The 15,358-nt window shown below is 60.6% G+C and overlaps 4 protein-coding genes across 5 annotated transcripts in view; 2 read left to right on the top strand and 2 right to left on the bottom strand.

Moving 5' to 3' along the window:
• Positions 1-226, bottom strand: part of Mmp23b (matrix metallopeptidase 23B) — a 2,696-nt gene extending 2,470 nt beyond the window's left edge. The window contains exon 1 of the mRNA XM_023699371.1: positions 118-226. Coding sequence (XP_023555139.1) covers positions 118-226 — 109 coding nt within the window. The remainder of the gene's footprint in view (positions 1-117) is intronic.
• LOC101589841 (cyclin-dependent kinase 11B) overlaps positions 1-15,358 on the top strand; it is a 28,247-nt gene that overhangs the window by 7,828 nt on the left and 5,061 nt on the right. The window lies entirely within an intron of this gene.
• Positions 181-12,734, bottom strand: Mib2 (mindbomb E3 ubiquitin protein ligase 2). Of its 2 annotated transcripts, none has more exons than XM_023699364.1 (18): positions 12,284-12,734; positions 5,415-5,681; positions 5,155-5,326; positions 4,576-4,682; positions 4,296-4,490; positions 4,071-4,213; positions 3,145-3,249; positions 2,911-3,073; positions 2,704-2,837; positions 2,483-2,631; positions 2,247-2,403; positions 2,008-2,168; positions 1,798-1,924; positions 1,484-1,717; positions 1,074-1,252; positions 817-1,001; positions 706-743; positions 181-612 (listed from the first exon to the last, which is right to left on the bottom strand). In XM_023699364.1, the coding sequence occupies exons 1-18, from the start codon at positions 12,333-12,335 to the stop codon at positions 271-273; spliced, it is 2,910 nt and encodes a 969-aa protein (XP_023555132.1). In that variant the 5' UTR covers positions 12,336-12,734; the 3' UTR covers positions 181-270. The 2 variants fall into 2 exon arrangements, with proteins under 2 accessions (XP_023555132.1, XP_004639649.2); XM_004639592.2 differs by having other exon boundaries at positions 312-612; positions 678-743.
• Fndc10 (fibronectin type III domain containing 10) overlaps positions 12,553-15,358 on the top strand; it is a 12,306-nt gene continuing 9,500 nt past the window's right edge. The window contains exon 1 of the mRNA XM_023699370.1: positions 12,553-12,605. Coding sequence (XP_023555138.1) covers positions 12,553-12,605 — 53 coding nt within the window. The remainder of the gene's footprint in view (positions 12,606-15,358) is intronic.

The following is a 15,358-nucleotide window of genomic DNA, read 5'->3' as shown; positions in this document are numbered from 1 at the left end:
GGGCCGAGGAGGGGCGCGGGCGCAGCGTGGGGCCCGCTGAGCCTGGGGCGGGCGAGGGCTGGGGCCTGCGGGCTCCGGGGGCAGCCTTCCCCCGGCAAGCCCGTGGCGGGTGGAGACCTCGGGCTGCGGGCCACAGCGGCCTGGTGACAGCGCCAAGCGGCTGGCGCGGCGCGGGCGGTTCTTGGAAAGCGCCCGCTCCCTCCCGCGGTTTCGGGCTTGCTGCCATAAACTGAGCAGCCCCTCCGGCGCGCCCGGCTGGGCCGAGCCCCGCTAGGTCAGCACGGCCCCGGGCGGGCCAGCGGGGCCCGAGGCGGCAAGCAACAGGCAGCAAGGTCCAAGAATCTCTTTATAAAACAGGCAGCGCGCGCGGCGCTCACACGAATATCTGGATGCGGTCGCGGATGGGCTGGCGGCAGATGGGGCAGGCGCTAAGCGCGGCGCCGCAGGGCGCGCACGCGCCGTGGCCGCACTGGAACACGAGGCGGATGTGGCTGTCGATGCAGATCGGGCAGGTGATGCGCTCCTCCATCTGCCGGTAGCGGCTCTGCAGCTCCTCCACCAGCTGCCTTGGCGGGCCAGGAGCAGGGGCGGCGCCCGCCACCTCGGAGCCGTCTGCGGGGTGGGCACGGGTCAGCCGGCAGGACGAGACCCCCATACTGCCCCTAGCCCTCACCCACCTGGGCGCAGCTTCTTGCCGATGGCCACCTGACAACGGATGCACTTCTTCATTCTGCGTGCGCACTCTGCAGGGAGAGCAGCAGCATTGCTGCGCAGGCCAAGGTCCCGAAACCCACCTCCCCGGGACCCCACACTCACCCTCGCACACGGTGCGGTGCTGGCACGGCGAGAATAAAACCAGCGGTGCCAGCTCAGAGCACACCAGGCACTCTGCAGCCTCTGGCGCCGAGGCGGCCACGTGCAGATTGGTCACGGTATTTGGGGTGCTCCGTGTGAGCCTGGGGCCCGCAGCCAGGCCGCCCCCGACGCCCACCTGCCTCTCTCTGCAATTGGAGTAGCGGGCTTGAAAAGTCCCTGGGCAGGCCGCACCCTCCTCCCCCGAGGTGCACGCTCACCGGAAGCGCTGAGCACAGCCTTGCAGCGCCTTGAGCACGCGCGCCTCGGTGGCCAGGTCTAGGGGGGTTCGGCCGCGGTGGTTGGCGTAGCTGAGGTCGGCGCCCTCCAACGCCAGAAAGCAAGCGACTGCAGCGCCCACTGTCAGCTCTGTGCTGCCTGGGAGCCCCAAGGCCTGCAGCTGTGCCACAGGACAGGAGCCGGTCAGGGGGGGCACAGGCCGCGCGAAGCAGGGCCCCTGCTCTTGGCCTCAGGGACAGGGCAGCCTGGAGACCCCAACAACCCATGCTGGTGCAGACCAGGGATGAACGGCAAACCTGTTCCCCAGCCCTGAACCCCCAGCCTGCCCCCATCACCAAGGCTGGGTGGAGCCATGGGCACCCCTCTCCATACCCATTCTGTACTTCCTCACCCTGGACAGCAGCTGCACGGGCCCTGGATCCCCCCCAGCCCTGTCAGCCACCAAGGGCAGCAGTTGATGCCGCTGCAGTGCCACATGCAGGGCTGTGTCCCCCTCCTCGTCCTCCGTGTTGACGCTGCAGCCCGCGTCCACCAGCAGTGGCACCAGCCCCACGTGGCCTTGCTGCACTGCCAGGTGCAGGGGGGACTGCAGCTTGCGGTTCCGTGTGTTCACGTCACAGCGGCCCTGGGAGGAGACGCGGCTCAGCCCAGTGCCCCAGATGGGCCTGGCTCCCATCCCTGGGGAGGCCAGGGACCTGCACCTACCTCCTGGATCAGGATCTGGGCCACCTCTCGGTGGTTGTTAAGAGCAGCCAGATGAAGGGCCGTGAAGCCGTCCTCTTTCTTGGCATCCACCAGCTGCCGAGCCCGCAGCAGGATCTTCCTGACAGCTCTGTGGGAGCAGGGAGGTCTGTCCAGGCCTGTCCAGGCGTGGCCCAGGAACAGTGGGCTGGCAGGGTGCCCACCCCAACTCACCGTGCATGGCCCTTGAGGGATGCGTGGTGCAGCAGCGTGAAGCCCTGGCCATTGGTGGCAGTGAGGTTAATGCCTGGCATCTCTGTGAGGACCTCTACGATACCACTAGCACCAGCGCCCGCCGAGATGGCCGAGTGCAGGGGCGTGTCTGCATGGGCGTCCTGTGGCCGGAACCAGTGGTCACTCTACAGACACTTCTCTGGTCTGCTGGGTCAGGGTGCCCGGGAGCCCACACTCACAGGCAGGTTGACGTCACAGCCACGCTCACACAGGACCTGCACCACCTCCAGGAAGCCCCTCTGCACTGCCACGTGCAGGGCTGTGCTCTGGGTGCAGTTGAATGCGTCAGCCCCACAGCCCGCGCTCAGGAGCACCCGCGCAGCCTCGGGTTGGTTCCTACGGGCAGAGGAAGGGCCGCTGCTGTGGGCTGGACCCCGGCGCAGTCCCTGGGGAGCCCCAGCTGGCCAAGTCTCACCCCAGGGCCGCGTAATGCAGCGCAGTGTTGCCCCCCTCATCTGGTAGGTCCACGCCTGCTCGGGCCTGCAGCAGCCGACGCACCAGCTCCACCTGTCCCAAGTAGGTGGCGACCTGCAGGGCAGTCCTGCCCTGGTTCCTACTGTCCACCTGCCAGGGGAGCCAGCGATGAGTCCCGCCTGGCTTCCTGATGGCCCCGGGGGCAGGCAGGGCAGAACTTGCCTGCTCTGGGTGCCTCCGCAGCAGGTCCACTGCTCGTGCCACGTTGCCCAGTGCTGCCTCCACCACCAGCCTCCCAGGGCGCTCAGGGTCACTCTTCTGGGCCCGCAGCTTGTCCAGGGCCACACTCAGTGAGCCTGGGAGCAAACAGTCAGTGCCAAGCAGAGCCACCCTGGCTCCCCCCAGCACCCACCAGGGCTGGTGCCACACTTTTGTTCTCCCGGGCACGCTCGGCCACATCCAGGTTGGTGTCCTCCTCGGGCCGGTAGGCCACCAGGCAGGAGGGGCTGAAGGTCCACCACTGACCACCAACTGCCACACGTAGGTTGCCGTCACCAAACACCTTCACCACCTTGCCAACACGGCCCAAGGCCTGCGGGGAGAGGTGGGGTCGTGGCAGGTCTGTGGGACACAGGGTCAGTCAGCAGCAAGATGGGTACTCACGGGAGCCATGTCATCTGTCCACTCGCCGTGCCCAGCCTGTAGCCGCTTCACGGTGTCAAGGTCATCGATGACCCGGACCACATCGCCCACCCAGAAGGAGTTGTGCTAGGTGAGAAAGAGACAGGTAAGAGGGTCCCCCCAGCTGCACGTGGCTTCTCAGTGCTGTGGAGGGCCCCATGGAGCCAGCCACGCAGGACAGTACCCTAAGCACCAGCAGAGGGTCTGGATGGACAGAACCACAGGTGACTAAGGCAGCCCTCGGTGGCCCAGCCCATCATGGGGGTGACAGCTGAGGCAGCTGCGCAGCAGTGTCTATACTGGGTGAAAGTCACCTCTAGGGAAAGGCTAGGGTAGTATGGAACCAGAGCTGGACACGGGTGGGGCAGAGGCTGCAGCCCAGAGCGCAGAGCAGCCTCCACCAGCACTGTCCTGAAACTGCCCTGCCACTCCCCCGTGTCGTGGACCCCACGCACATGCTGCCTACCACCGGCACCCTCCTGGCCCTGTCCTCAGTCCTGTACCTGCTCTTGGGGTGCCTGCAGGGAGGCCCTAGGAAGGAACCTGGCCCTCAGGCCCGGCCTGCCACACTGCCCCTCTAGACCCAGGGCTCTGGCAGCTGCCCTTCCTCTGGGCCCACTCTGCCCTCGGTCTGCCACTCTTGGGCTCCAGCAAACTGGCCACCTGCACAGCAGAAGAGGTACCCAGAGGAGGCTTGGCCCAGCCCCCAGGCACCTTGGTGAGAGCCCCGGGTGGAAGGTCCAGCGGATCTCGTGGCTGAACTGCACACGCACGTCCCCACGGCCGGTGATGCGGTGCATGGTGCCCATCTGTCCGATAAACTGTGGCGGGTCACGGAGGCCATGGCTGGGGCAGGCAGAGGGCTTGGACGGGAGGGGATGTGGGGCTCAGCAGGCTGGGCGGCTCACCTCGGCCATCCTAGGATTCCAGCCGCCGTGGCCTTCCTGCATGTCCCTCAGAATATCTGTGTCCAACAGACACTTGACTTTGTCCCCACGTTGCAACAGCTGGCCATCAGCACTCACCCTACGTTGCAGCTCGGCTGGCTTACCTGGGGAGAGTGGCAGGCCAGGCCTTAGCATGCCAGGGTACCCAGGGCCAAGGCCGGGGTGGGCAGCAGGAGCGACCCCTACCGAGCCGCGGGAGGTGCTCCTTGTAGTAGAAGCCGCCTGCTGCCTCGCCCACACACTTGAGGTCCACCTTGCCCTTGTGGCCCACACGGTATACATTGGTGGTTCCGTCTGCCCAGGTCACACTGGCTACACTTCGGCCGGTCTCCACATCCCAGCCGCGGATGTCCACCACACGGCCCAGCTTCCCTTCTCCTCCTAGGGAGACAGTGTCCCCACCAGAGGGCTGAGCATGTGCCCTGGGTCCAAGCTGCCCACTTGCCCACCCCAGGCCACCACTCACCATCCTGGGAGCCCCACTCCCAGTCGGGGCCTCGTACCACCTTCGCTCCCTGGAAGATGCCCCTGAGCGGTGTGCGCGGAAGGCCCTGGCGGGGACTCAGCACAACACTGTGAAAGGACCAGGCCTGAGCCCTACAGAGGCAGCACTCACCCTGTCTGGGGCTGCAGGACAGGTGCCCGGCTAATGGCACAGGGGCCGCCAACAGGCAGCTGGGGCCTAGGGCACACACTGCCCTCCACATGGAGGGTCCACATGCAGGACACTGAGTGGTGGTTCTGGCTGCTGCTCATACCTGGCAGAGGGGTCTCTCCCAGCCTCTGCCTAGCTGTGCAGGCAGCTGGCTCCCAGGGTGGCTGCCATTTAGCCACACACATACACCCTCCCCTGGGGCCTCCCTGCAGCTCTGGGCTGTGCAGGTAGAGGTAAACCTGGCCACAGCAACTCTCTGGGAGACCTGCTTGGGGATGCAGTGGCCTTTGCAGGAGTGACTTTGGCCCTGTATCTTCCTCAAGGATGGTTCAGGAGGGACCTGCCTTCCCTCCCTGGGAGCGGCAGAGCCCTCTGAGGACAAGGACTCACGGTCGAGAGTGGGCTGTCTCATAGCGCTCGAAGGCGTGGGTGAGGTCATGCTTGTTGTGCATATAGCACTGTGTGCAGAGGTCGTAGTCAAAGCAGACCCGGCACTTCCAGCGCATGCCCCGTAGCCCATGCTTCTTGCAGCAGTCACAGATGATGTTGGGGTGTCGGACACCTGGAGACAGGGTGACATGGGGTCAGCAGGTACCCTGGGCCCTCATCCCACCTGGCCAACCCCACCCGCCTTGTGCACTGCCACGCACCGATCTGGGCGTTGTCATAGAGCAGCAGGTCGTGGGCGCCCTGGTAGCCGGCTCGATAGTTGGTGCGGGTGCCCTGGTCCCACTGCACCACGACGGTGCGGTCAGGCGTTGAGGGGCTGCCATGCCGGCCCAGCTCCACCACGGTGCCCACGCCGCCCTCGCCTCCATCCTGCTGGCCCCACTTCCAGTCCGTACCGCGTACCACACGCATGCCCACCTGCACGCCCGCCTGGGGGTCGGGGTCCATGGCGGGCAGGCTGCTGAGACCTGCAGCACAGAGCACGCTCAGGTGACGTCGGGGAGACCGTAGCCAGCCCACAGGACACCTGTCCGGGGAGAGGAGCAGGGCCTGGAGTGCAGAACACAAACCCTAAAGAACCTGCAGAGAGGGCAGGAGGCGAGCACCCCCAGGCAGGGAGGGAGGCAGCGTGGCACTCGGCCAGCACAAGCAGCCACAGCCTCAGGGCTGGGCAACAGCTGTCAGCCAAGGACCCGGGACAGGAGACCAGTGCTAGGGGCTTGGCACCCAGCCCACCATCAGATGACTTTCTCTTGGGTTTTTTGTTGTTGTTGTTTTTAAGAGAATGATCTCCAGGGTGTTCAGGGTCTCACTACTAGATCAGACTCATATTGATCTGCCTGTTTACAGCCTCCCAAGACCTGGGATTGCAGGTGTGCACCACCACGCCCGGTCTTCTCTTGGGGTGCTTGTGACTGAGCCCATGGGAGGGACTGCACTTGGTCTTGGGCAGGCTAGGTGAGGGTTCTATTGCTTGCTGCAGCCCCAGCCCTGCATTTAAAATGACTGGATTTGCAGTGAAGACAGCAGTTTGAAGGTGACACAATTCCAGGAGAAAATGGACTATTTCTCTGCGTTATCAAGTGATGTGTGGGGCTGCATGGAAGGCCACAGCCCCTGGGGCCACACCTACCCCCGGGCCCTTCAGGGGGCTTCCCAGAAGGCCCAGGGGCACCACATAGGGTGAGAAAGGCCAGGCAAAGAAGTGAGGAGCGCGAGGCCTGAGACAGCAGGCACTGCCACGACAGGCCTGTCCGTGGCCTTGTTTGTGGGGCCGTGCTCAGCACGTGGTGCCACTCTCACAAGCTCTTGCCCACATCCTCCAGGAAGAACTTGGCTCTGAAGTATCTTGGGGGTTTCTGATTGCCTTTCTTTCTTTCTCCTCAAACAGGGTCTCACTCTGTAGCTCAGGCTGTCCTTAAACTCCAGGCAATTCTCCTGCCTCAGTGTGCTGAGTATTAGAACAACAAGCCACCATTCCTGGCTCCCAAAACCCTTTATTCTCAGATGGGGTCTCACTAAGTCTGTAAGATACCCAGGCTGGACTTGAACTTAAATCCTCCTGCCTCTGCCTCTTTTAGTCCCCAAAGGAACACAAACCAAGCTCACAAAGGGAGACCAGGGCCAGGGAGATGGCTCAGTGGAATAAGCGCTTCACTGGCGAGCGCAAGGGCCTGAGTTTAATCCCCGGTTCCGCCAAAAAAACCACCACCAACAAAAGGAGACTGAAGGGCAGCAAGTCCGGGAGAGGGCACTCCAGTGGCTCCACAGTAGCTTGCAAATGGGACAGCAACTCCAGGGATTCTGGAGCTGACCACTGGCAATGTCCTGGCATTCATTTTGTGTGACCTATGGCCTGAGAATTTGGTATTGTACTATTTTAAAATAAAGTCTTGTTAATAAGAATGCATTTTATTGGTGCTGTTTTGTTTGTGGTACTGGGTTAAGCCTAGCACTGATCCTATGTTGCCTAGGCTGGGCTTGAACTTGTGATCTTCATGCCTCAACCTCCCAGAATGCTAGCATTTTTACAGATGTGCACCACTGTGCCCAGCTAATACAGATGAATTAGAAAGAGATGACCTAGGCAGGGAGAGGGCTCAGGGAGCTACTCCTCTCATCCTCCACCTGGCCTACTCCAGAGTCCCTTTCCTATCTCCTAGGCTGGGTGACTCAGGACCCCGTTCCACAGCTACAGCTGGGCCAGCAGGAAGGCCACAGCCAGGCTCAAGCCCAAGTGTCTGTAGCCACAGCAGAGGCCAAGCGAGGGCTGCCCCAGGGCTTGAGTGAGGCACTACGCTGTACCCCCTAGGTTCCTGGTCATGAATCGCCTGGCCAGCTTGGCCTCCTGGGCTCTCCCTACCCCACCCGACACCCAGGATGTCAAACTGCTTCCGGAACAGATAGATTCACTGATTTATTGGTCACTCTGGGCCTGAACCCAGAGTCTGCACATGGAGCCACATTCCTAGCCCTACTTGTCCAAGATGAGGCACACCAGGACAGGCCTGGACTTCCTGTTCTCTGGCTTCAGCCTCCTGTGTAGCTAGGACTGTAGGCGGGTACCAATGTGTCAAAAGCGCGTGCTCTCCCGGCCCAGATGGCGTGGCTCTCCCTTGCCTTGGTGGTTTCTGGAGACCTTGCTTGGAAGCAACACAGAGGCCTCCTCCTCTGCTCACAGGGAGGCCCAGCCTACCCTGCTGTAACCATAGCTCCCTGCGGACCCCCAGGCCAAGGTGCTCAGCTCCAGCAGCCAGAGCTGCCTTCCCCATACTCCTCTGCAGCCCAGGGTCCTAGAGTGCTGCTCAACTCCCCATGACCCTGGCAGTGAGCCCAAGGGCAGGGCGGTGAGGCCCACCAGTGTGGCTGTTAACGGACATCCCATGTGCACCTTGGCCAGCCCCTGCCAACCTGATGGCCAGGTTCAGGAAGTAAGACCCACAACAGCAGAGAAAACAGCACTTGGCTTCTATAATGACCATAGCCCCTCAGCCCCCGATCAGCCAGCCTGGCACCGCACCCAACCCAAGCAGCATAGCCACGGCTGGCACACAACACAGTTCTACTGGTCAGGTGGCCCCACACCCTCCCTGGCAATGCCCCAGTCCCCATGGGGGCTGTCCTGCGTGAGGTCACCCTGAAAACCACAGGCCATCCAGGCCCTACCTGGAGTACCACCCACTGGGGCAGTGCCTGCTCTCTGCAGGACTCGCTGGCATGATGGTGACACTGCCCAGCAGATCCACACGTTGTTTCTTCTTGCCAGGTGCCTGTCAGAATTAGCTATAGCCCGACACGCACAGGGGTACCCTCTACCCTAATACTCCCATTAGCAAGAGTACAGCTCCTTGAAGGCAACCACAGACCCACACAAGTGCGAGCTCCTGGGCCTTCCCAGCAAGAAATGGAAGGGTGCCCCAAGCATGAGTCAAGTCTACACAGGAGCAGCCAGTGGGCCAAGAGAGGCTGGGGCAGGTGGCTGCAGGGTCCAGGGACATCGAGACCAGGCCTCAGCCGATGACCCCTGCACAAAGAGCAGCGGCAGGCTTCCAGGAGCATCCAGTGCGTGACAGAAGAACCAACTGTCAGGCCTGGTATTCTCAACACAACCAGACAGCTCTCCAACCTGACAACCCACCACCAGGGCCCATCAGAGTCAGCACACCGAAGCTGAGACCTGGGGAGGCCCTCCTGCCCAGAACCAGCACCCTGGTGCCCAGAGTCCCCAAAGAAAGAGCCTGGAAGAGCCCAGGCAAGGCTCTGGGCACTCGCTCACTCCACAGCCTCCCCTGGGCACCAGGATGTGTGGGGTGCACCCAAGGGTCTAGCCCTAGTGGTACCTGCAGCCCAGGGAGCCTCCATGTCACCGCCCTCTTGCATTCTCATTGAGGAGATTGCAGGCTCTGTCATTAGGGTCAAAGGCAGCGTCTACCACCTGGACATCTCTCCCAAACTAAGTGTTCAGTAAAGGCTCCCTGCGGTCCCCTTGGACACGATCACCAAGAGGTAGACAGACACAGGGCTCCTGGGCACCTGGATTTGGCATCCTAGGACATGCAGGAAGATCAGGCAGGCAGCTTTTCCTGTCCCCTACTTCCAGGCCTCTGGGTCTGGCCCTTACCACTGTGGCCCCTGGGTACCTTCCACCCACCATGCAGCTCCTCTGCCCTCCGCCTCAGCACCCCTCCTTAAGCCCAAAGGGTCTCACCAGGACACTGTGAGCCAAAAGCAAAGAGACAGCAGCAAGACCCAGCCAGGGGAGAAGGGTCCCCGTCGGGGCATCGCCGCTGCTGCCCCTCTAGGAAATCTCTCCAGTGGCATGGTGTGGGACCCTGCCACCTCCACTGGTCACAGAGAACAAGGGACCACAGGGAGCCTAGCCATCTCAGAATGGAACTTGCGGACAAAGAGCTCATCCCCTGGCCTTCCCTGGCCATCACCATCTTCTTCAGGCCATGGGACAAGCGCCTGCTTGCTCAGGGCAGACCACAGGCTCCTGTGCTCAGGCTCTGGCCATGTCTAGGAAAGGGCCTAGGGCACTCAGCACCAGGCCCACCCCGCTGCAGACTTCAGGGGGTGCTGCAATGCCCAGGACACTGTGGTGAAGAATCCCCAGTGAGTGACAGGCATGGGGACCCTGTCCTGGAGAAGGACTATACCCAGACCCTCTGGGACAGATGCAGCCAGGGCACTTCACCACCAGCACCTCCTCCCAAGACCCACCCTGCCTCGGCCTCCTGACCACTGCCACACACCAGAACTTCCTGAAGAGCAGGATGCGTCTATGCCAGCAGCTCCCTCTTTCCTAACCTAACCCTGCCAGCTCTGGGCACAAAGGAAGGTTCCAGTGAGCCCTCAGCTCCCTGAAGCTGCTTAGCTCTGGGCCACAGCTGGCCTAGCGCTTCAATCTGACCTGTTGAAGTCCCACGGGACAGCCATAGCCTTGTGAGACTACAACCCAGCCCAGTGTGCTCTGCCCTGCCCCACAATCCCAGCTCCAGACACACAACTGGCCTTTCCTCGACCCACAGAGCAGGGGCCTGAGTGACCCCACCATCCTGTTCCTGGACATGCAGCTGACCCTTCATCCTTTGGGATGCCGCATACATCTGCACACAACCTCAGTGGGAACCTGACTCACAGAGTTCCTAGCTTGCTTCCTCTGCCATAAAGGTTGGACTTGATGACCACTCCAGATTTTGGAGTCGCACCCCTGGCTGGTAGTGGAGGCTCTCAGCTTGCTACAAAGATCCACAAACACTGTGGGGCCATCAGAGTATGACGAGTTGGTCAGCAAATGTGCTTCAGAGAAATCAGAACTCACCTCAGAGCACACAGCACCCTTGATTCAGGCATCTACTTCTTACTTCCTGGGTCACAAATGCGCTCAGCCACCAAGATTTCCAGTGGAAAGCTAGTAGCCATTGCCAACATAGAACACAGCAAACCAAGTGGGCAGCCAATGAACCAGTCTGGAGAAAAACGGTTTTGGAGGAAGTTTTACATACTCAGTTTTGCCACCATAATGACAGAGTGGCTGCTAGGGGCGCGGCCCACACACATCTCTTTCCACAAGAACCATCCACCTCCTTACAGGACAGAAGCCCCAAGACGGTGCAGGAAGACAGTGTTCCCTATTTGTGAGTACTTTATTAGAAAGCTTTACAAACATACACAAATTAAATCATGTTTAGCAATGAAGTTAGCAGATTGCCTTTATTCAGAATAAAGTGTGACGAAGATGGCACAGGACACAAGGCTACTACTTCCATCACCTCCAGCGGGGCCCACCGATACTGCCACGTTTACATCCTGCGGCGCGGCACAGTCAACTGGCCAACAACAGCGCATGACAGGCTCCTGTCACTGGACAGCGGTGCTAAGATGCTGGTGGGCATGCAGGTGGGCAACCTGGGTGCCAGGAAGAGCAGCCACTAGGGAGCAGGGTGAAGCCCTCAGACAGACCAGTGAACCGGACCTGACACCCATCAAGGACCTGCTGGGGTAGAAAGCCATGCTGCCAGGGACATCATCATGGCTACTCTTGGCCATCTAGCTGGAGACTGTCAGCCAGCACCCCGCCACACTCAGGCTGATCTTGGGCAAGACACAACATTCAGACACTTGTTGCATGTGGGAAGCTAGCGACCCTCCCAGGATAAGGCTCTCCAGGGCTCCTGTACTTGGGATGCCGTGTCCCACCCAGGCGCTGGTGCCCAGCAGGAGCCTGTCTAGCACCTCTGCTTTTCTCCTTAATTGGGTCTGGTGGTTTATTACACCCACGCCCACACATACGCACTCAGATACAAACACAACCCTGCCAAAGCGGCACCAACACGGGATCGATCGCATCCACAGCGTAAATGCACCAGACGCCAGCTATCTGGCACAGCCAGCCAAGCGCTCACCTGTCTGGCAGTCCACGGTCCCTGCCTGCTTTGAGGCTCGGGCTGCAGCCCTGACGCCTGGACCCCGGGGACTGGCGTCCACCTGAGGCGCTTCGGGCGAACACCAAGTGATCCAACCCTGTGGCCGGGGTGTCGAGAGGCACAGTCAGCGCCCGCGACAGAATGCGACCTTCGGCGCCGCGACTCGCCCCAGGGCGCTCCGGGCTCGGAGGACGGGACCCTTGCGTCACCCGCGGGCAGCCGCGGACTGCGGACGTAGACGTCGGGGCCCGCGCGGAGCCGCCGAGGCTGCGGACGCACAGGGCACGAGCGACAGCCCAGAGGCCGCCGCACTGGGGGCGCTCCGCAGACGCTGTGCCCGCCCCCGCCCGCTCTCCGGCGCGGCCGTCCGCTGCCACCGCCCCCCAGCTCGGGGAGGCCGCCGGCCCGGCCCCCACTTGCCCGGAGTTTCCCTGCGCGCTCGGCTGGCCCAGGGGCGCGGGGCAGTGGGCAGCGCCGCGCTGTTCCCAGTCGCGCGCTGACTGTTCCGGCGCGTGCAGCGGTTCTGGCCCTTCGGCTGCTCGGGCCCCAGGCCAGGCCGCCCCGCCGCGCCGCGCCGCACCCGCGCCCACCCCGCGCCCGTCGCGACCCCTGGTCAGGTCCCTGGCCACCGCACTGCCTACCGGGAGCTGTAGTTCGCGACGCCAGGCCAGGGGGCGGGGCGGGTGCTCCCATGAGCCCCTGCGCGGGACGCACGCGACGCCGGGCGTGGGGCGGGACGGGTAGCTCCCAGGAGGCTCTGCGCGTTTCCCGTTGGGGCGGCTCAGGCTAAGGTGTGGGGCGGCGTGAGGGCGGCCGGGTCTGAGCGGATCGGCTCAGGGTGTTACGTGTTTGCGTGGTGATCGTCCTCTGTCAAAGAAAGCCACATACTGGGAAGAGGGCTTCTCGCCTGATGGCGAACTGGGTGCGCGAACCCCGAGCGCAGAGAGGCGCCGGTCGGGAGTGGTCCGTTAGCACCCTTGTGCGCCTGCGCAGGGAATTCCGAGGACGCCTTCTGTTGCCTTGGAGACGAAGGCTCCGGGACTGGCGTCCGACTCGAATAGGCGGAGCTTCCAGAGATGCACCATAAAGGCATCTTCTGTTTTGTTTAGTTTAACATCTTATTTGAGAGAGGGAGAGGCCGTGTGTGTGATTTGAGACAGGCTCTCACTACATTGCTCAGTCTGGCCGACAATTTGAGCTTCTGCCTCAACCCTCCATTTAATTGGGATTATAGGGCCACAGTAACACCTTTTGCTCTCTGCTAAGGGTTGAACCAGGGGCTACATCCTGTTTCTTCATTTTTATTTTTTATTTCTAGATAGGGCCTTGCTGAATCACTGAACTTCCAAGATATGGCTCAAATTTGGAATCTTCCTACCTGGGCACCACCATGTCAGGTTTAACAAACTCTATTTTTTAGTATTCGTGATTAAACCGAGGCCTGAGGACTGCGCTATGTCTCTGACCCTTTTTAAATCTTGAGGGCTGCCGAGGGACCAGCGTTTGTTTCCCAGCACCACATGCAGGCCACCAAGACTGGGCATGATAGCGCACACCTGTAATCCCAGCCCTGGGGTGGCTAAAAACAGGAGCATCACTGCGAGTCCAAGTTCCGTGAAGAAATTAAATGAAATAATAAAAATAAATGAAAATTTATACAGGGTCTTGCTGTAGAAGTTGCCCAGGCTAGGCTCAAACTTGGAATCGTGCCTTCTCAGTCTCTCAAAATACTACTATTGGGCTGGGGAGATCGCTTGGCGGCGTAAGTGCCGGTCTGGTAAGCACAAAGTCTGGAGTTCGATCCCCAGCACTGTAAAGGGTTAATAGAGTTTTGTGCCTTAATTGTGGAAAATTATTAAAAAAAACCCTTGTGCTTCCTGTTACCTGCTCTAAGAAATGTGTTCTCCCTTTCGACTCAAGGCTGTTCAACAATAACTGTTTCTTGTCAAGGCAGCAAGCTAACTCCCTCCCCAACCATCTTTTGTAACATAGGCAGCTTAAGATGTATCATATAAAAATATGTACTTATGATCTGGTTCCTATGCAGAGTTACCCCATAACAGGCACCACCCCCAGGTGTGGTGGTGCAAGCCTATAATCCAAGCACTGGCTAAAACAGGAAGTTCACTGGGAGTCCAAAGTAGGTAGCTAGACGCTGTATCAAATAAATAAAATGAAAATACTAGGATTACAGGGCATGTGCTACCATGCCTGATTTATCCAACATTAAAAAAAATTATCTATTTGGTACAGAGTTTCACTACACAGCTGGGACTCATAGTGACCCTCCTGTCTCAGGGCCCTATTGCTGGGATTACAGGTGTGGCGGATTACAGCCCTGTGCCACCATGCCTGGTTTCCGTGGCTGGTGTGGCGCGCCCAACCAGCACAGCATGTGGTGCCAGGGATTGAACAGATGCTGGAAGCCACCTAGGGTGTGCACAGGTGTCCCAGCTGGCGGCCAGAGGAAGCCCAGCAGTGTGAAGGCAACAGCAGCAGCTAAGGCTCAGCCAGGGTCCCAGAGCTAGACCGGGGGCAGGAGCTCTGAGGGTGAGGTGTGCTCCACTGCGGCTCCTGGGTGGGTGGCACCGGGAATCAAACCCAGGACCTCACTTTTGGTGCCACTGGGCTAAATCCCTGGCGCACTGCCGTGGTTATGCGCAAGAGTGGAAAAGGGAAGTGAGCTTTGAGGCTGCGACGCAGAGCCTCAGCCCTGCCACCTGTGGCCCGTGGAGCTTGCGCAGCAGAGCCAGGGCCTCTGCCTAGGGGAGGCCCGGGGGCAGGTGGGGGCTTCCAGAGTCCCTGCCCAGGGTGCTGGTGGGGAAGCTGTCTGGAGGGGCCCAGTGTGGTGGCTCAAGGGGACAGTGTGGCCACAGCAGGCTCTGGTGCAGAACCAGTTAAAATCAGTGTCCCTATAGAAGTGGGATTCCTTGCTGCCCTTAGAACCAGCATGGCAGGGCCGGCCAAATAGTTCATCGGATTAAAACGCCTGCAGACAGGGGCTGGAGTGCCGTCCCTGGGCCTGTGGTGCCGGCCCTGCCTTGGGGCGCGCTGAGACGGCAATTGAGACTGGGCGTGGTGGCGCACGCCTGTAATCCCAGCTCTTGGGAGGCTGTAAACAGGCGGATCACTATGAGTCCAAACTAGTTGTGAGACCTTGAGCACCCTGTAGACCCTTCCCTAAGATACAAAAAAGCAAAAAACAAAACAAAAACCCAGCATGGTGACTGCCTAGTGGGGCACGCCTGTAGTCGCAACATGTGGGAGGCTGAGGCAGGGGCATCCTGAGTTTGAGACCATCCTGGGCTCCACAGCAAGATTCTCTGCCACTGTGCCAGGACCCTTCCCAAGCACTGTGGCTGGGCCCCACCCGCAGGAATGGCTCCTCGGAACCAAGAAAGACAGCGGCCCAGTTAGTGCTCTGTAACAGACTGTACCCAATCAGGCTGTATGTGTTAGTGTGTCCATTTGTGGGAGAGAAAGACGCAAAAATGGTATAAAAGACAAAACCTCACATGTTCGAGGCTCCGCCTCTTGGGCATAGTGCACTGAGGCTGCTGGGCATGGTGGTGCGCACCTGCAGCCCCAGCAATCAGGAGGCTGGGGCGGGGTCACTGTGAGTCCAAGACCACCCAGGGCTACAAAGTGAGCTCAAGGCCAGCCTGAACTGTCTCTCAAAGACAACAAAAATACTCAGTGGAAAAAAAAAGCGGGGG

The sequence above is a fragment of the Octodon degus genome, unplaced genomic scaffold, assembly GCF_000260255.1.
Source record: "Octodon degus isolate 3935 unplaced genomic scaffold, OctDeg1.0 scaffold00113, whole genome shotgun sequence".
Lineage (NCBI taxonomy): Eukaryota > Metazoa > Chordata > Mammalia > Rodentia > Octodontidae > Octodon > Octodon degus.
The sequence above is the reverse complement of the archived record's forward strand: the minus strand, read 5'-3'. Positions and strand labels throughout refer to the sequence as shown.

What these genes read in the sequence shown, in the direction of transcription:
- Mib2 (XM_023699364.1), bottom strand. Translation starts at nt 12,335, where the DNA reads ATGGGAGCACCCGCCCCGCCCCCTGGCCTGGCGTCGCGAACTACAGCT. An exon ending in GGACAGATGACATGGCTCCC is followed by an intron (nt 3,074 to 3,144) that starts GTGAGTACCCAT and finishes CTCTCCCCGCAG; the next exon opens with GCCTTGGGCCGTGTTGGCAA. An exon ending in TCCCTCAAGGGCCATGCACG is followed by an intron (nt 1,925 to 2,007) that starts GTGAGTTGGGGT and finishes CTGCTCCCACAG; the next exon opens with AGCTGTCAGGAAGATCCTGC.